Genomic DNA, 21,255 nt, shown 5'->3' with positions numbered 1-21,255 from the left:
ACTTCTCAGGATTCTTTGAATTCTTGCATGTCTATTAAAACATTTTCTGCAACCTTGGTAATTGAAAAACAGCTTAACTGATTTAAAAACACTTTTTTCATATTTTCTTTCCTTGAGGTTCTTAAAAATATACCTTCAGTCTACTTGTGTTATATGTTGCAGTTGATAAATCTAGTGTTAGCCTGGTTTTATTTCCTTTGCAAATGACGGGGGTCCTTTTGTCTGGAGGCCTAGAAGATATTACTATTGTTATTGTTATCATTGGAAATCTAATCTTTTGATAAATATGTTTCCAAGTAGACCATAGTGGGTCAGTTTTTCCAGATACAAAGTGAAGTCTTTTATTTTTACATTCAGATCTTCTATTATTTTAGGTTCTTTTTAATTATAATTTAAATACTCTATACCATTGTTTCATTTTCTTCTTTAGCAACTTCAAATGCAGGCATTATTTATTGAATCTTCTTCACATAGATTTTGTTTCTATTAGCTTCTCCCTGATCTTTTTTGCCTCTTTATTTTTATTTTGAATTGTTTTCTCTCTTTTTGTTTCTATTCCATATATGCCTTCACATATTCCAGCTATAATAATGTCCCTTCATTTCTGAGATTTTTCTTTTCTTCTTTCTGTTAGTTTCTTCCCTTAGCTCAGAATCTGGTTTTTGTTTTGTTTTTATTCTCATTAGCTATACATGACAGTAGACTGAAACAGCATACATAAATTGTTATGCTCAAATTCAGGACCCCCAAAAGACCACCAGAGACCAAGATCGATGTAAGCAGCAAAGAGGTGTTTATTGCGAGCTAGCTAGGTCCTCCGCGCGCACACAGCAACTGGTGAGGCTCAGAGGCCCCAGCCCAGGGTTTGCAGCAGTTTTATACATTCTTTGGAGAAGGCAGGGACCCCCACATACATCATAGCATCTCTTAGCAAATCATCACACACCACGGGAAAATCAAATAACAACTCTAAAACATGATTAGCACATTCACTGGCGGGAACAATTTGGGTAGGGGTGATTGGTTACTACAAGAGAGGTATTCATTTGAACTGATTGGTTTAGGCCATGAGGTGTGTTTGTGCTGAACTACATGGTTTCCCAACTTGTTATCAACCACTATAAACTACTGGGAGGGTCATCTGGCATCCCAGGAATTTCCCTTTTTCATGCTGATTGGAGGTTGCTAGGGGGTTGCTATGGGTCCTCACCTAGCCTGACTGAGTCAGCGACACCTGGCGCAGCAGATCTCTCCTGTTATTTGTAGATAAACAACTTAGCAGGGTGGGAATGTGCCTAGGAGTGCTCTGTGGGTCTTTCCAAGGACAAAGGTCATGTCCCTTCCTTGGACAGGCTTTGCTCTGAGGTAGAGGCTGGTTTTTCAAAATGAAGTATAATTTCTCATTATTATTCTGGTTGTACATGATGTAGAATCACACTTTTCATGTAGTCATATATATGCACATAGGGTAATAATGTCTAATTCTTTCCTTCTCCCATGCCCCCTCCCTTCCTTTCACTCTCCTCTACCTAATCTAAAGTAACTATATTCTTCCCTAGCCACCGCCCCGCAAATTGTGAATTAGCAGCTACATATCAGAGAAAACATTCTGTCTTTAGTTTTTTGAGATTGGCTTATTTCATTTAGCATGAAATTCTCCAGTTCCATTCATTTACCAGCAGATGCCATAATTTCATTCTTCTTTAAGGCTGAGTATTATTCCATTGTGTTTCTATACCACATTTTCTTTATCCATTCATCTGTTGAAAGACACCTAGGTTGGTTCCTTAGTTTAGCTATTGTGAGTTGAACAGCTATTAACATTGATGTGGCTGTGTCACTGTAGTTTGCTGATTTTAAGTTCTTTGGGTATAAACCAAGGAGTGGGATAGCTGGGTCAAATGATGGTTTCATTCCAAGAACCTGGGTTTTTAAGTTTCTGATTTACAGTGCTTTAAAATATTGGAGTTGCTGATTTAATTATACTTAATTCATGTTTAAATATCATGTAACAGTTTTCCTCTGCCTTGTGACTTTTTCCATAGTAGGAAAGTATCTTCATTTGCCAAAAGTTTTGAATTCTCATTTTCTCTTTTTGAATATTCTGTGTAACTTGTATAGGTGCTGTATTCCTTTTGCTGTTGTTGTTCACGTTTACCTGTTTTTTTTTTTTTTGTTCCTGAACCTGCAATAGTAGGTGATCTGTGGGGATTGAATTTGAATAATTGTATTTATCCATTTTTTTTTTTTTTTTTTAGTTAAAAGCATCTTCTGTTGCTAACAGCAAAGTGCACTGTGTGCAAAAGGGCAGGAAGTGCTGCCTCTTTCTCTTCAGTCTGCCCTCTCATGACTTGATGATAAAAGCTGGTTTGGAAGAACCCAGCTTTTGAGCCATTTCCTGTTTTTTTACTGTCCATCTTTCAAAAGGCACTAGTTCTTCTATCTTTCCTCTCTCAGAATTACTGCCTGCCCAGGACTGGCACGGTCATCCTGCACACCCTCCAAGTCACTTTCCCCAGGAGCCAGTGCTTTGATCCTCAAGGCCTCAGACCTGGATCAGCATTCTGTCAGTTACGGTGTGATCCTCTCCTGTGGATGCCCCTCATCAGACGTGATCGAACCCCTTCCCTTGTACCCTGCTAGTTTCACTCACAGTCCTGGTCCGACTCTGCCCTGGGATGGGAACCAGTACTGACTTTTCATGACTCAGGTGGCTTTTCTTCTTTTCCATTCAGGGTTCAAATGTGTCCCGTCTCCTCCCCGTGTGGTAGGCATGCACTTTGGGTGTCTTTACTCTCTTTCCTTATCAAGATGGTTTTTAGAAGAGATTTAAATTTCAATGGCCACCATTGGTCTATGGGAATATGAAAGTTCACCTTCTTAGGTTCTTATTCTAAACAGCACTAAACACTGAAAATAAAGCATTTTATGTACAAGTTAAAGATACAAGCGACTCTCTGTTTATCAATCTGTGTGTATTTTTTAAGTTAAAAACAAACTTCAAAAAGTGAGGTATTATTTTTAAATCCCTACTTTGAATCCCTAGCCCATCATTTTGATATGGGGGCTTCACACCTGTGTTTACAGTATGTCTTGCTCTGAGGGTTCATTCAGATGGTTGAGTGGCTTTGCATTTTAGGAAGCTATAGATCCTGGCATTTCATCCTGTGTTGGTCTGGTGTTTGCTGACAGAGAAGGAAGCGACTGGGAATGGGCGTGGGGGAGGCAAGATGGGCAGGTCTGAGGATAGTTGACAGAAGATCCTTGCCCATTTTTTTGTTTTGTTTTGTGCGGCCCCTGAGCGGTAGAGTTAGACAAAGCAAATCTATCTTTTCCTACTTTCTTTGCGATCAGATTTTATTTTTAAATCCAAAAAAGATGTTGTTAATCTCTTCGGTACTGGCGTGAGTGAGAAAGCCCTCAGGGCTTTTGTGTCTGGGCTTCTCTTTAGTTTCCAATACTGTTGCCAGTTTTCATCTTCTTGTCGTTCTTCATGGGTATTAAAATGGAAATTGCAAGAAGGGTATAGTAGCCCCTCCGATTTTTCCTGATACCAACCCAATGATTTTTAGCAATTAATAGGAAAAGACTATGTTAAGAATGTGATTTGATGATTTTTGATAATACTACTTTTCTTGAGAGACTGTCTCCTCCTGGATAAAAACGAATAACAATGAAAAAGCATCTCCCTACTCTGTATCAAATAAATTTAATTTACATACGGCCTCACCGAATTTAGTCAAAATTTTATAATTTCCATGCCTAAATTCTTTACTCATGGTAATGTTTGTGTGTTAAAGGGCTGTCCAAGGAGCATGGGAATTACACAAATCTAATATTACCCTACACAACAATGAAGAAAATAAATCCTGCAAGGAATTTCACTAGTATATAGTGAATTAAAATGTGCCCTCTGATTGGATAGGGTTCAAATCTTGTCTCCTGCATTTATCATTTGTACAACTATGGGCAAGTTACTTAATGTCTGCCAGCATTAATTTCCTGATGTGTAAAATGTAACAACATTTTGCATTTTACATAGTACTTATCTTATAAGCACTGATATGAGGATTTAGTGGAAGAATGTGTATAAAATACTTAGCAGAAGGCTTAGAATATAGTCGTAAGAGCTCAGTAGCGGGAAGTGAAGGCACTAACCAAGATGGCGATGCTTACAGAGGGTGCACAGGATGGAAATTACCCTGTGGATGACACTTTCATATTTTAATCAGTTTTTTTTTAATTTTCAGAAATTATTTCTATGGCTATTTCCTTTTCTAAAAATTTGATACTGTCTTCTAGGGTGTGTCCTTTATGACAGATGGTCAGCAGCTAGGGGTAAGAGAAGTACGGAATAGCATTTCATTTATTTATGGGAAGTGTTTTATTGCCCCACCCTCCAACAAATAGGAAAATGAAGGTCAAAAACTGGAAACTCTATAAATGCACAGTGCTGTGATCTCAGTGTCTGACACTGTAGACTTTTAGAAAATATTTATAGCACATTGGAAACTAGTCACTGATCAGTATTTCCTTGTTCTTTTGTTGTTGTTTTTTAATAAAACTGATCTAGAAAATGTGAAATTTGGAGTAAACAAACTGAATACTGAAATGTCACCACTGACCATCGTATGCCACTTAACAAGTCTTTACAAGAAGGAGATAGATAAAAATGATCAACACTTTTGGAAATAGAGACATTTGCTGTTATAATAGAAATATTTACTTATGGAGCCTTAAAAATAAGCTAAGTGAATTAAGAAACACCGGCATTCAAGTAGACACAGAGGTCATGTGTATATTTCACACAACAGACAATTTTGCCTCCATGTTAGGAGTGGGGATTTAGGCATTGGTCTACCTGAATTTTATCACCTGCTCAACCTTGTAACTCATTTGGCCACTCTATGTCAAGATTGTGTTGATAATTAAATGAGATAATGCATGTGAAGTATTTAGAATATGGCATAATATATGCTCTATCAATGCTAGCTACTAATATTCAAAACTAAGGATAAAAAGAGCTCGGTTTAGCACGTTTCATCTGTGCCCATTTCACTGACTTAGAGATAGGACTCTGTTCACATTGACTCATTAAATGGTCACTGTGAACAAAATGATTCTTTTTCTTTACACAGCTCTTTGTCTACTTCATTGCCATGGGCATTTGTATACCCTGGGGGTAGGAGGGAGCATGCACAGAGATGACCCTTGAACTGTTCCAGCCATTCCTGCCTGAAAGAAGCTCTGCTCTCTTGCTGTCAGTCTGGAGCCCAAACACTTGCTGTAGTGAAACCATCCATATTGCCTCAGTTCACCCACAACAGGGCTTTTGGTGAAGTTATGTGATTATTGAAAAATCACTTCCCATACACATCAGCAGTCATTATGCAGATTTAAGTTTCACAAATGGAATCAATAGCCTGTTGAAGATGGTGTTGCTTATACAGCTAAACCATACCATCTGTCTAAAACAAAACAAAAAAAAATAGGAAGATTCATAACAGATTGCACTATATCTTTCTTTTAATATGCAGTTCATAATGAGTAGGTTGCATGACTCAGTTATGTGGACACTGGTGTTTTTCTAATAAGAGGCTCCCACATGGTGGAGAAGACGCAGCATGTCTTGAAAATTAAAGTTACAGCTACCCCACTGTGTTTCATAAAGGGACTCTTGCCAGCAAGAAGAATGGAGAGGAGAATTAATGTTCCATTTTATCTTCATATTATTCTTGTATTTGTGTCTCAGGCTTTACTCTTGTGTCTGTGGTTGTATTCTTTTCGTGTCTGCAGAGTCAGGATCTATATTTTGCAATAAAAGGGGCTTTCTTGCCTCATTTAACTTTCATAACAATCCCGTCACATAAGTATTTTTATCCACATTTTGCTAATAAGAAAAATAAGGCTCAGCCCCGTGTAGTGGTGCACGCCTATAATTCCAGCTGCTCAGGAGATTGAGACAAGAGGATCGTATGTTTGAGGCCAGCCTCAGCAACTTAATGAGGCCCTAAGCAACTTAGTGAGACCCTGTCTCAAAATAAAAAAATAAATAAAGAAAAAGGGCTGGGGACGTGGCTCTGTGGTAAATTGCCCCTGGATCCCTAGTACCAAAAAAAAAAAAAAGGAAATAAAAAGAAAAACATGGCCCATGTTTATTTTATTTACCCAGTAATTTGTCCTTTAACACCTTTGCTCTCAAAGACAATGCTGTACTATATATGAGAAAGTGATACCTTCATAATTGGTTAAAAAAAAGTCTACTTTTGGTACTTTGATTATATGGAAATAAAACTTTGGGACAGTATAGTGTATAGTGTATATTAGAATCATAGGATATTATAGTATTTGTAGCATTACCTAAAGATGAATACATACATATATGATTATATGGAGAGACACAGACAGAAGGCAGAATATTATATTATAGTAATCATGAATCCTATAACCATTTTACATGTTTGATAGGATCACTATTTATTTCATAGGACAGTAGTGATCACACAGTTGATATTACTGAAACCATGCTATGCACATATAACACGTTTTTTTCTTCAACTCACTGATAAATAAATTATATCATATGCCAAATATTTCAATATAATTTATTGAAAAATAAATTATATCATATGCCAAATATTTGTGTTCAAGGTAGTTAGACCACTTACCTATTCAGAGTATATTAAGGCACTGGTTGTAGGAAATTATCAACAGAATTCTTTTTTGTGTGTGGCAGTGCTAGGGTTTGGACCCAGGACCTGTGCCTGCTAGGCAAGCGCTCAACCACTAAATTATATGCCCAGCCCTTTTTATTTTGAGACAGGGGTCTCACTAAGTCACCCAGACTGGCCTCTAACTTGCAATCTTCCTGCCTCCACCTTCTGAGTAGCTGGGACTACCATCATGTGTCACCAGGCTCAGCCTGATTGTTACATTTTAAAAAATAGAATTGCAGCTTCTGATAGGCAGAGTCTGGGCCCCTATTTACTTCCTGATGATTCTGCCTAAGAAATTTTTTTTCCAGTGACTCATTAGTCAACTAGGATTATTCATAACCTTTGGGGTTAAAAAAGTTATTTAATTTAGTTTCCTTCCCTCTTCTAAATAATGGAAAAAAGAAATGAATGAATTATATCCATATAAACTCTCTCTAGAGTTATTGGAAACACATCCTTTATTTAACTGTGTCTTCTATTCTGGAGCTTCCAGGGAACTCTGTTTTAAAGATGAATGGTTTCTTAGCAGTTTAGAACCTGAAAATTTTGGATGCCTATCCACCCTACTTCATTCTTTCTTTCTTTTGAATCGAATGAATTTTGTTTAGATTTTCTCTAGCCCAGAAAAAATTGTTTTTAATTGTTATCCTAAAAATGTGGCATACAAGTTATACTTGGTTAAATCTAATCAATAGCTTTGCCTCCTTCCCAAATCTTACAGAACGTAATAATGTTTTCATTCTAATTTCCCTTCCTTGATGTTATAATCCAGAATTTTAATCTCTTCACTTGTTTTTAAGCTTACAAATTAGACATCATCATCATCTTCTTCATTCTGTTTACATTTTTTTTTTTTTGGTTTTTGCATTTACCATTTTCTTTGCATATTATCCCGACTCCCATTCTGGGATCAAACCCTAGTTCCTGGCATTTGGGGTGGGTTGACAGTCTCCAGGATATATATGGAGCCAGTGAAGTGACTCAGGAAGCAAATGAGAAGAGGGGGTCCTTGGAGATGTGCTTACCCTCAAGCCCCACCCAATCCTGCAGTGCTATCCCTGAGTAGTAAAATAAGAACGGGGGGCACCAGTCCGTGAGTATAATACCACTCTCTCTAGTTACTGTGTTTTATGGAGTAGAGAGGAGCAACAAAATATTATAGGACCTTAAAGTTAAATATGCTGAATTTAAAGGATTGTCATTTATTCTGAGATTGTGTCCTTCCTATTTTTCTTTTTTCTTTTTTTTTTACTGTTGAAATTACCTTTATTTTAGAGAACACTGACCATGGGAGTTGAAGTTTTTTTGGTTTGGCTATAATTAATTAGTTAAATTTGGTTTTAACATTTCCTTACTTGTCAAACACAAAGGTTTTTGAAATTTAACTAGTCCTTGAAATCCCAAATGACTGTTGTAAATGCCTAGCTGTGAATTTGGGTATGGACGTATGGACTTTAGGCCACCTGAAAACACATTTTCTCGATTCTTTCAAAAGACTTGTTGGTAATTCACATTATGCACAAGTTCCACGGTCAATTGTATTTTGCAACCTTTAGTACTTAATTGTAGAGTATCAGATTGTCAAGTAGTCCTCAGTACTCTCTTGATAATTAAAATTGTGCTCAACAGTTTCTATAAGGCTAAGTCCTTTCTAACAAAATGGCCTTGCTCAGAGATATGAAAAATTGTGTTCTATATATGTAATAAGAATTGTGATGCATTCCCCTGTCATATATTTAAAAAATAAAAGCAATTTTAAAAAATGACCTTGCTACTTCGTGCATTCCTCACTGTATCTGGTGGTGTTTATTCTCCCAGTTCTTAAAAAAATACTGCTCTGAGAGTCATATGACCCAATATTCTTCCAGTGACATACTGTGTACCTTCCTCATTAGTAAAAGGACAGGATTGAACTAAGTTGTCTCTATGTCTTTCTTAGCACTAATATAGATTGTGACGGAAGTTGTATATAGACTCTTTTTAAAAAATCTTAAGGAGGTCTACTTTATATATGTTTGTGTTAAATATATGACCCACTTTGGTATGGGAGAAATTAAGGTTTGTGGCGTACACCAATCTATGAGACATACTGTATCTGTAATATGCAATGTGCTTCATTTGGGCAGGTGCTCTTTCTTCTCTTCCTTGTAAGTGACCCGAATGAAGTTACCACAGAATGACTGGACTTCTCTTTTCTCAGGTGTAAAGAATGGTTATGTTTAAATACAGCCACAGTGTTTATTGCAAAAGGTCACAGGACTCGTTTACTTTTATATCATCATATGCTTGACACTGAATTTTTGTGTGAAGTGCTCAGTGATTGTTATAATGTAGACAAATGATGACATACACCAGCCACAGTCTTTGGAGACTTTACATTCATGACAAAATTATTAACTGGCAGGTTTGTTATTTTCTGCAAGTACAAGGAAAGGAAGTATTAAAATAACCCATGCCCATTTGAGAGAGGAAATTAACATTTCCTAAAAAAATTCTTTTCTAGTGAAGGATGCCCATCCCCCAGAGTGGAGCTGCTGCATAATATCGACCCGAAGTTTGTAGACTTTTCTCCATGTGAGTACCCAGTTCATTGCTACTGTATTCAATCTCTTCGGCTCAAAAGGTGGTTTTATTACCTACCGTCTCCAGCCTAGTTTTGTCTTTGTCTAGCTGAGTTGCTGTGAAGGTAAACAGTTCCTCATGACACATGGTCCCCTAAACCCATGGTGGCTTTGACACCACAGAGGGCAGGATGTTGCCAGAGGAGAACCAGGAGATGAATCAAGAAAGGTGAATTTTATGCTTGGCTCTGCCATTACTGGCTGTGTGACCTTTAAGTCACTTCACTCTCCATGTCACAGCTTTCCCCATCTACAAATGGAAAAGCCAGAGATCTCTGAAGCTCCTTCTCACTGCAGATGTCTTGTTCTTGCCTGAGAGTTCCAGAATCTTCTTCCAGAAAATACACCATCAAATAAGCCACCGTGGGGTCCCAGGGTGATGTGAGCCACCACACTGTTTGCTTGATCACGTTGGCCAGGTGCTGCCCACCCCTGCTGAATATCACAGGTGTGATTTTCCCAGCCGTCCTAGAAATAATTCATCTGGAATCTGTCTGCTGCCTAAATTAATCTTTAAGGAGCCTTATTAATCTTTCAGGGAAAGGGACATTTAGTGCCTTCAGATGGCAACAGATTGTAAGGGTCCTGTATAAACACCATGCTAGTGGCCCTAATGTCCCTCGTATAGATACTTTGTTCAGGAAAGCTTTAATAATTAGGCCCTTTGCCCAGATTCACTGTGAGGCTCATCTTGAGATTATTTTCAGAAAGCAGCACCCTCACATTCCCTGTGTTCATGTGGGTGCTCACACCCCCCCCCGCCCCCGCGTCTAGAAACACTGCTGTCCTTAGTTCAGCTCTCCTTATTTCTTTGTGCTCTCCGATCTGTGCAACAAGTTGCCACAAGATTGTGCTGTCCATAGATTTCTGCTCAGAGTTGCCCCACAGCAATTCTAAATGTGTCATAGGGCACTCAGGGCCCAGCTCGCCTTCCAGCCGCACTCTGGGCTCTCCTTGTCTTGTTCTTGCTGAGCTTGACACTGTCTGCCATTCCCAAGCATGCACACTGTCATACTTCTGTCTTGAATATGCTTTTTCCAGCTTGAACCATCTTTTCTTGCCTCTCTGCAGTTTCTCAAAACCCAGTCCAATGTCCATCTCTGAGTTCTTCCCAGAAGCCCCAGAAGAAACAGTTGTTCCTTCTTCTCTGCATCCCATTGTATGTGCCTCTAAAAAGCAACTGCACATTTTGCGCACTTCTCACTAAGCTGAGAGCTCCTAGAAGTCAGGGTCTGTAACTTTCTTATCTTTTTATCCTCATCAGTTAACAAAATCCCCAGTACTTGGTAAGCACTCAGTACCGAATCCTTGATAACTGATTGGACAATTGGAGGAGAGTTGGGATCAGTAAAGACCAAAGTGGACACTTTAAATCTGGAAAGGAAAGGCCCTGAGACAGGCAAGAAGTTTTCTTTCTTTCTTTCCCCTCCCTCCCTCCCTCCTTCCCTTCTTCCCTTCCTTCCTTCCTTCCTTTTTTCCACTGGAGAGGGAATGCTGAATGCTAAATGCCAATGCTAAACAACACTCTAAGCTATAGCTACATCCCAAGAAATTTCTATTTCTGTTGGAGTAAAGTTATATTGCCAGGACAGACAAGAGTGTGGTTGGAGCTCTGTGGATGGTAAGAACAGTCTAGATTTGTGCTGTCCAGGATTGTAGCCAGTAGCCATATATGGCAATTAAGCACTTGCAATGTGGGCAATTATGGATTGAGATGGGGTATAACCATAAATACACATCAGATTTTGAAGACTTAATATACATGTATTTTACTAGATATATATTACTTGTAGTATGCTTAGGTACTTAATATATATTATTGAAATGACAATGATTTGGCTATATTAGGTTAAACATATTATTAACATGATGTTCATCTGTTTCTTTTATTTCTTTTTTTTTTTTTTTGGCCTAGCAGTAAATATTGTAATCTATCTATTTCTTTTTCCTTTTTTAAATGTGGCTAATAGAAAATTCAAATTACAAATGTGACTTGCAGTATATTTCTGTTGGTCTAAAAGGATTGTTGTTTTTATCCCCACATTTTTTATTGGTTCATCATAGTTATAAATAATGATGGGGATTTTTGTTGCATATTTATACATGCACACACTATAACAACATAATGTGGTCAGTATTACTCCCCAGCACTCCCCCACCTACCCTCCACCCCTTGGTTCCTTTCCTCTACTGATGTCCTTCTGATTTTCATGAGATCCCCTCCCCCACCTCTTTTTTCCTTTTCCCTCTCTAGCTTTCACATATAAGAGAACACATATGATCCTTGGCCTTCTGAGTTTGACTTATTTTGCTTAACATAGTGATCTCAAGCTTCAGCCACTTTCCTGCAAATGACATAATTTCATTTTTCTTTATGACAGAATAAAACTCCTTTGTATATAAGTGACACATTTTCTTTACCTGTTCATCCATTGATGGATACCTAGGTTGGTTGGTAGTTTGGCTATTGTGAATTATGCTACTAGGAACATGGGTATACATGTATCCTTATAGTTTGACTTGAATTCTTTAGGTTAAATACCAAGGAGTGGTTTAACTGGGTCATATGGTGGTTCCATGCCTTGTCTTCTGAGGAACCTCCATACTGATTTCCATACGGGTCGTACTAATTTACAGTTCCACCAACAGTGTAAAAGTGTTCCTTTTTCTCCACTTCCTCTCCAGCATTTATTATTATTTGTATTTTGATGACAACCATTCTGACTGGTATAAGATCAAATCTTAGTGTAGTTTTGATTTGCATTTCCCTAATTGCTGATGATGTTGGACATTTTTTCCTATATTTGTTGGCCATTTGCATTTCTTTAGGTAGTGTCTGTTTAATTCATTTGCCCATGCATTAATTGGGTTATTTGCTTTTTGGTGTATAGTTTTTTGAGTTCTTTATATATCTATCTGTTGATCTTATGTCAGAAGTTTAGCTAGCAAAGATTCTCTCATTCTATAGGTTCTTTCTTCACATTCCTGATTGTTTCCTGTGCAGAAACTTTTTAATTTGATGCCATCCCATTTACTAATTCTTGGCACTATTTCCTGAGTTTTATGGGTCCTATTGAGAAAATCGCTGCCTTATGCCTATGTGTTGGAGTATTGACCCTACATTTTCTTCTAGGAGTTGCATAGTTTACAGTTTAATACTAGGTCTTTGATTAGGAGAGTTCTTGGAGCTTGATCATCTGTGTAAGATGATCACAGACCTGTGATTAGTTACTGTGCGGCCTCATCAATGAGTCTTAAACTTTCTGTGCCCCTCACACATAAGACATAAAATACATTCCAGACACATCAAAAAGTCAGCTAGAGGAGAATAGTGGGAAGGCAGGAATGGTTTCTAAAACTTCTGACTAACTTAATGCACCCAGTATGACTTAGGTCCAGGGGATGTGCAGAATGTGCTGCTCACATTATAAAGGCTGGAAATGCTCTTCACTTGCAAAGTTCCACCTCCAGATAGAAAGCCATGAGTCTCCACACTCACTGGGCTGTGTTTTGGTTTGACGTTAGAAGTGGCAGCTTGAGAGCTGTGTTCCTGTGTGGCCACTGGCACTGCTTGCAGCAGGGTCCTTAGTGTAGCCTGCTGTAATTTTTGCTGTCTTCCCTCTGGTACTTCTAGAAAAATATTAGCGCAGGCAAAAGTGTAAAAGTTAGTAAGGGCATGGAAATCAGAATGGAGACTGTCTTAAGCTTGCCACCCATGGGCTACAAAGATGTTCACTTTTCTTGGACTCAGTTTCCTACGTGTTACTTGGTGGCCTTGCTCAGCCCATGATTGTTGCTGTAATTCAGGGATGCTTCCTGACCTTCTGCTTCATCTACCATCTCCGAAGCCATCTTCACATTGAACTTCCTCACCACCTTGGGACCCCTGTTTTGGTTCTTGCACATAATGAGGGACATTGTCAGGTCCTTGCTTCAACACAGAACCACACTCCCTGTTGGTTCATGCAAACAGGGTGTTCTTTGTAGTCAGTGCCTTTGGGAGCAAAGTTGTAGCCTCTTCCTCATACAGAGCCACACTTTGGGCCTTCTCTGCTGTGCTTTTATATTTACTTCAGTCTATTGTGATGCAGAAGTAGAAATGAAAAGAGAGTTATCCTTGGGGACTGATGCTCTTAGGATGATGCTATAAACCAGCTTCCTTTGTGGAAGGGAGTATTGAATCCAACCATAAGAAAATATGCACTTATAGGACAGCCAAGTCTGGAAATTGGATTCATAAACTATGTTCTATGAATATGTTCTGGAAGCTTTTGTGGAGTTAAATCAGAAAGCAGCCAGTCTGAGGTATAAATTAATGTCTGAGTTTAATGTCTGGATTAATGTCTGAGCCAGTGTCATCAAAGAAACACTTATGTGGTTTCTCTCCCCAGCACTTTCCAGATTGATTGTGCAAATATATCAGAGGGTGGTGTTTCACCTCCACTCGCCCAAGCCCCACTTTAACAGTTTTGTCTTCTGTGAAGGTTGAATTCAACAAGCTCTAAGGTCCCTTCCAGGTTCAATGCTCTGTGGGTCTCTATATAAATAGGACCTCAAAAGAGCAAATATGTTCACTCAGTCTCTCTCCTTTGCCACCTGGCTAGAAAGGATGTACTCATTAATAAGTAGCAATGTTGCCAAAGGTGTAATCATTAATAGGAGTATACAAGAGGAAATGTTAGAAACATAAGCACTAGAATAATTTGAATTATTTCATGATTTCATTTTTATTACATCCTTCCCACCTTTCTGATCCTTGTTCTCAAACATCACACCATTGATCCACTTTACCATCTCTTCTCTCCCTTTTTTTTTTGTTTTCCTTTTTGTTTTGGTACTTGGGATCAAACCCAGGGATACTTTACCACAGAGCTACAGGCCTAGTTCTTTTTATATTAGTTTTAATGTTGAGACAGTGTCTTGCTAAGTTGCTTAGGGCCTCACTAAGTTGCTGAGGCTGGCCTTGAACTTGAGATCCTTCTGTCTCAGCCTTCTGAGTAGCTGGGATTACAGGTATGCGCCACCACACCTGGATTTCACTCTCCCTTTAATGGATCTTCTTGAAGATTATGGACCAATGTCTCCTCTAGTCTATGGTCATATGAATAGGCATTGGATGTTCCCAGGGAGGCCTGCCTCTACCTGGCAACAGCTTTATTCAGAAGCTGGCTTCTTAGATTTCAGCAGCTACTCCACCTCCCTGTCTTATTCAGAATATAGGGCACATCCAGAGCCCTTTTTGCTGGGGGAGTTAGGATTCTTTTTCATGGTCACATGCCCTTGGTAGGTTGTGACTTGGGTAAAAATACTCAAAGGCTGGATCCGAAGATTGGTGTCAATGTACAAACACATATGCAACAGAAATCACAGGATCTTTCACGGACCAGGACATTCACAATCCTTCAATACAGCACAAATCTAAAAGATGCATAGATCACAACACTAGGATGACTGCCATCGGGGAGAGGGGGAGAGGTGTTGATGTTGATGACTTATGGTTTGGATCTTTAATATCTCCTGAAAAAGCTCATGTTTTGAAAGCATGATCTCCAGTGGTACAGAAAGGCTTATGGGGGTTGGAGGCTTTTAAGAAATCTTGCAAGCTGTGACCTCATCAGTGGTTTGAATCATTTGATGGATTAATAATTTGAATGGTAACTATAGGCAGATGGGGCATGGCTGGAGGAAGTAGGCTACTAGGGGTGTGCCCTTAGGTAGGGATTAGATCTTATCCCTGGCTCCTTGCTGTTTCCTCTCTCCCTCTGCCTCTCCCTCTCCTTCTCCCTCTCCTTCTCTTCCTCTCTCCCTCTCCCTCCCTCTCCCGACTTCCTCTCCCTCTTGGCTGCCATGAGCTGAGAAGCTTCGGCCACTGTGCCCTTGTGTGGTCAGGTTCTGTCTCACCTCAGGCACAGAGCCATGGAGTTGGACTTCAGAAACTATAAGCCCAAAATAAATTTTTCTTCTTCAAGTTGTTTTTGTCAGGTATTTTGGTCACTGCAACAAAAAGATAACACAATGACAGTGTGAAGAAATTGGAACTCAATTAAAACAAATTTTTAAAAAATAAAATAAATAAAAAAATAAAGAGAAATATAAGCTGATCCCTTACTTAATACAAAAAAGAAAAAGAAATTGGAACTCATATGCACTGCTGATAGAAATGTAAAATGGAATAGCCACTATAGAAAACAGTACCATAGTTCCTCAAAAAGTTACAAATAGAATTATAATAGGACGAAGCAATTTTACTTCTGGGTATATAGTCAAAAGAATCGAGAGCAGGAGCTTGAACAGATATTTTTACACCTATGCTTACAATGGCATCTTTTATGAGAGCCCAAAGGTAGAAGCCACACAAGTGTCCTTTGGAAATGAATGGATGGAGCAGGGATATAGCTCATTGGTGGAGTGCTCGCCTAGCAAGGCCCTGGGTTCAGTCACTCACTCCATGAAAGAAAAGGAAGGGAGGGAGGGAGGGAAGGAGAAAAAGAATAGATGATTAAAATGTGGCAAACTATACTGGAATATTATTCTGCTTTAAAAAGGAAGGAAATCTTGATACATGTTACAACATGTATGGACCTTAAGGGCAGCATGCTAAGTGACATAAGCCAGTCCCCAAAGGACAGATACTATGCGATTCCACTAATGTGAGATACTTGGAGTAGTCAGATTCATGGTGGTTACCAGCTGCTGAGGGGAGAGGGAATGGGGAATTGTTTTTTCATGGGTACAGAGTTTTAGTTTTGCAAGATGAAAAGAATTCTAGAGATGGATGGTGGTGATGGCAGTACACCATTGCGAATGCATTGAATGCCACTGAATTGTATCCCTAAAAATAGTTAAAATGGTAAATTTTGTTATTTATATTTTGCCACAAAGTAAAACATTTAAAACAAGAAGGGTAGGGTGTGAGGCTTTACATTACTGCCCTGTGACCAGTGAGGAGCACGGAGACCAGCATCATAGTAAATTCTCAGTTATTACTTGTTTATGAGTGGTGAACAGGCTCCCTGGTAAAAGCCACTGTTTTATTATCTCATAGTGTTTCTGGAATCTCAAAGTGCCTGCAGATGGCAGTTTGCCCTCTCCTCTCAAACCCTGATCCTACATCCTATATTTTGGGCCTAAAAATAAAAATAAACCTTGAAGACCCAAGTCACTTTGTCATTTGTAATTAACATGATCATACACAGATGTTTGAAAATATTCATTTATTTTTACATGCCTACCCTTACCATCCCCTGCATTGAAAATAAACAGAAAGGTGGTGTGGGATTTTTTTCTGCCTATTTCATTCATTTCCCCTAGAGCTCCTTGAGAGGCTAATAGTGATTTAGAAAGCCACTGCCTCTGGCCTCTGGCGGGCTCAACTTGACTTCCCTCTGTGTCTGGACACTGCTCCTTCTGGTGGCTCCTCTATCTTCAGTTCTGTTCCTGCCTGCTTAGAAAGATCCTTTCTATTGTTTCACTGGCCCCTGGCCCTCTCAGAGCCTCCCATCTGACTCTGCTTTTATCCCCTGCCAGCCCCATAGCCAGTGTCAGGTGTGTGGGCTGTAATTGCTTTCCTGTGTCCTTTGAGGGAGATTTTTGTTGATCTTTGTAACTTTGTTCTCAGGTAACCTTGAAAATATTTTAGTTTTGGTTCAAACAGTACTTTTTCTATTCCCTTCCAAGAAAAATCTTCTAAATTACATTTTCTTCTGTGGATTAGTCCATTTTCTATGGCTCTAACAAAATACCTGAGGCTGGATACTTTATAAAGAAAAGACATTTATTTAGCTCACAGTTCTGGAAGTAAAAATTCCAATACCAGGTTCTCCCATCTGCTCAGCATCTGGTAAGGACCCAGTGGTGGATGGCATCATAGTGAGACTGCATGTGGAAAAGATCATGTGGCAAGATGGGAAACTGAGAGGGGGTGATGGTGGGGGGGGCACTCTTAATAATGTCTCCTATTGAGGAAACTAATTCAGGGTTCCAGGAAAACTACAGCTCCTTCTTAGTTCAGTGCCCTCATTGACCTAACCAGCTCCCAAGGAGGCCCCACCTCTTAATGGTCCCACCACTTCAACAACACCACAGTGAGGACAAGGCCTCGAACACATGAACCCTTTTAATACCTTGTATCTTTAAACTATTTCTTTCTAATAGGCTGACCTAGAATCAGTGTCTTTTCCAGCAGGACAGTGTGGGCAGTAGAGTAACCATCGAGAGTCCTGGGGATGGGGCGGCATCCTTCAAGCTGACTTGTGGGAAAGCCTGGGAATGCCTAAAATGTGGGGAGCAGCTCTGACCCCAGAGGCCTGGATTCAGCTCCACCTGGGTCCCAGAGCACTCCAGTGGCAAATGCCATGCTTCCCCTGGGGCCCAGCAGGATGGCTCAGGCCAGGAGGAGAATCACTTCAAAGGCATCTGTTTGCCTTAGAGCAGATATATACCACCTACCTCAGGTACCAGGCTGGTCTTGGATGTTTGGAGGTAATGATCCAGCCCCATCCGAGGCCACAGCTCACCTTGGAAGTCAGAAGAGGTGATGAAAAGAATTCTAGAGATGGATGGCGGAGGCCTGTGCTCACCAGATCGCTTTCACAATCCAGTTGTGTAAATGTGTGTCCGTACTTAACACATGTAAGACACTCCAGTTCTGCTGGGAGAAGCTTGATTACACATGAAGGGTGCTGACGGAGTTAGTTAGCACTTTCCACACCACCAATGGCTCAGTCTTCAAAGGGATTCTGTGCAGCTTTGTTACTACCTCATCGAAAGGCCTCCTCTTGTTAAAGGTTGTAATGAGGGGTTATTTCTGCTCGTGATTACAGGGTGAAAGAGCAGTCTCCCTCCCCGTCCTCTCTCACACGTTTTCTGTGGTACATTTGCCAAATCTGCTGGAGAGCTGAGACTCATCCAGGTTCAAATGCTTGGAGCTGCTCCCTGTTTCCTCTTCAGAGAAACATTCAATTCCATTTCCCAGTGTTGGGCTGCTTTCTCTGAGATGTTTTATCCCTAAATGCTAATGGCCCTGATGTGCCAGGTGCTGTTGTATGTGCCACAGATCAATGAAGGTTTAATTTGTTAGAAACTGCTGCTCTCCCTGCCTGAGGGCTGTCCAGGTTCCCAGCTGCCCAGAGTCAAGTGCACAATCCCAGGCTGCCTCCTACAACCTTGGTCATTCAGCCAAAACCACCCCTTCACTTACCCTCCTCTTCCTCCTTCACTTATCCTCCTCTTCCTTTGTTTGTTTGTCCTTTCTTTAGGGCCCACGGGATACCACTGCCCGGGAAGTCTTCCCTAATCTTTCCAAACTTCAGTCCCCTGAGTTTCTCTGGAGCGTCCAGGGACACTGGGCTCCTGCTACCTCGCCCTGCAGTTATCCAGATTCATGTGTTTCAGAGCTGTGAGCTCCAAGGGGGCCAGACTTCATCCAGCTCTCTCAGGGCCTTTTGTAGAGGAGAATCATGCCTACTGAAAAAAAATTCGTGCTAACAAGTGAATAATCATTAATTCATCTGAAGTTATCGACTCATGAGAATAGAATAAGCCTAGCAAGAGTAATGATAGTATCATATATTATTTTCAAGTCACTTTCACTTCTTTCTGGGGTATATTTGGGAAGTAGCAACTCAGAGGCAACTTTGTTTCTGCCTGAAATTAGATATTGACAGAACACAAAGAGGTGGGATGGTCAAGGGCACCAGCTATGCATTGCCCCTTGCTCATAGCACAGAATACCAGAGGCAGGCACTTGGGCAGGCAGCTCATCCACTCTTCCTCCAACTCAGATAGAGAAACTGAGGGCTCTCCGGGTCCAGGCCTATAACATTTGTTCAATTCTACTGATTCTAGGGGTCTCTGATTTATATCCTATACTTGTTTATTGAGAGGACGGCACCAGATCTTCGTGACAATCATCTCATCTCAGTGGGGCTTGCTTTGTTTAAATGAGACTGGAAAAAGGGGTCCAGTAGTAACATCAGCCTTGCTGGTTTCAGAGATCATCTGGCTTTGTGGATAGTGACAGCTTCTGTTTTAAAGCTGGTCCCAGGAATCCTGACTGTGCCTTGTACCGATTACATTGGAGGTGGAGGGGAGCAGTGGTTGGGGACTTGCAGTGTCACCTCATGCAACATTCAGAATTTGAGGGTATCAAAAAAAAAAAAAAACTGGATTGGAATACCAGCTTTGGCTTATTTCCTGAGACCCTGTGGATAAATTCTTCTAGTCATCTGTTTCATTTTCTATAGATTGGAGACAATTATAGGGAGTTCCTGTAAATATGTCCATCTTTCACAAGCAGTAATTACATTCTAGCTATTGGGACTGGGGAGGACCAGGGAGGCTGAACTTCTTACTTTATGTATTTCTCAGTTTTAAATTTTTGGCAATGAGCACAGATGACTTCCATAATCAGAAATAAAGCCATCAAGATGCAGTTTTGAAAGCCACACCCAAAGACCCTGGTTAGAACATGCTGCCTGCAAAGCTCTGCTCTTGCACCACCCTCTGCCCCCTCTGCTGGGTCAAAGGCCACAAAAGTGTGTGACAGGCTTCTTAGACCTCAGACCCTGATTTCTCAATTGAGATTCTTTCTCCTTATCAAACAGGAGCTCGTTTTACAGCCTGTCATGATGTTAGCAAAATTTGGCTTCTCTGACTGCCAATATTTGTCTTCTGGGCCTGTCAGATTTTCCTCTCTGTGGGTCACCACCTGCCCTCAATTACAGAGCCCAAACACAGATAACTTTTCTCCTTTTTAATTTTCAGAGACTTCCAGGCTGCCTCTTCAGCTTTAGGGAACACTAACACTTAATTGGAACTGTGGCCTTTTGACACAGAGGGCAGTCCCCGGCCTCGTAGCCTTCACACAGCCGTCTCAGGAACACACATCAAACCTTCACTGTTAACACTCCACGCTGGCCGCCTGCCTGTCAACCCAAGAAAATAAATAAACGGAACCAAACCCACAGCACTTTAAAAACACTAATTGATCCTCACCACAGGCCTTGGCCACGCAGAAATGGCAAATCCCACTGTCCCAATTTTATGTTTGGAGAAATCAGGATAAGCAGGGCAGATAACAAGCTGACCTAAAGCACTTGGGGGCTGGCCCTGCCTCTGGGAGTTAGGCCATTTAACCAAGGGCCAGTGGCCTTGGCAAATCCTCTTCTGTATAACACCATGTGGTTACTTGTTCACAGCCCCACTGTATTCATCCATTTTCTGTTGCTATTACAAAATTCCTAGGACTAAGTAATTAGTACACAAAGGAGGTTTATTAGCTCACAGTTTTGGAGGTTCGAGAGCATGGCACCGATATCGACTCAGCTATGGTGAGAGCCCCCTTGGCTGTGTCACGTAGTAGATGGCATCATGGCCTATGTACATCTGAAAGAGAGAGACCCCAGGTGAGTCAGGGAGCCATCGAGTGGAGAGGGGCTTGACTTGCTCTTTTTTTTTTTTGAGAAAGAGAATTTTTTTAATATTCATTTTTTAGTTATCGGTGGACACAACATCTTTGTTGGTATGTGGTGCTGAGGATCGAACCCGGGCCGAACGTATGTCAGGCAAGCGTGCTACCGCTTGAGCCACATCCCCAGCCCTAGCTTGCTCTTTTATAGTAGTCTCAGGGGAATTTACTGCGATTCCACAAGGAAGTCTATCAATTCCTTCTGAGAGCGGTGCCCTCAGTGACCTAACACCTTGCATTATACCCCACCTCTTAATGGTTCTACCACCCCCCCAACATCACCTCACTGAAGACCAAGCATTCAGCACACGAACTCCTGAGGGACACAATCAGACTGCAGCCACACCACAGCACCCGTTTACACATTAGCTTTATGTCCCCAGGATTATGATGATGCCAAACCCTGTCATTTCCAACTAACCTCTTATTTATTTGCTTACTTTTCTTTAAT

At 40.5% G+C, this 21,255-nt stretch overlaps 1 protein-coding gene across 1 annotated transcript in view; it reads left to right on the top strand.

The window, feature by feature from the left end:
* Positions 1–21,255, top strand: part of Arsb (arylsulfatase B) — a 172,357-nt gene that overhangs the window by 95,444 nt on the left and 55,658 nt on the right. Inside the window, exon 6 of the mRNA XM_077796079.1 lies at positions 9,220–9,290. Coding sequence (XP_077652205.1) covers positions 9,220–9,290 — 71 coding nt within the window. The remainder of the gene's footprint in view (positions 1–9,219; positions 9,291–21,255) is intronic.

Source organism: Urocitellus parryii, chromosome 1 (assembly GCF_045843805.1).
Source record: "Urocitellus parryii isolate mUroPar1 chromosome 1, mUroPar1.hap1, whole genome shotgun sequence".
Taxonomy (NCBI): Eukaryota; Metazoa; Chordata; class Mammalia; order Rodentia; family Sciuridae; genus Urocitellus; species Urocitellus parryii.
Note: the sequence above shows the minus strand (reverse complement) of the source record. Positions and strands in the feature narration are given on the sequence as shown.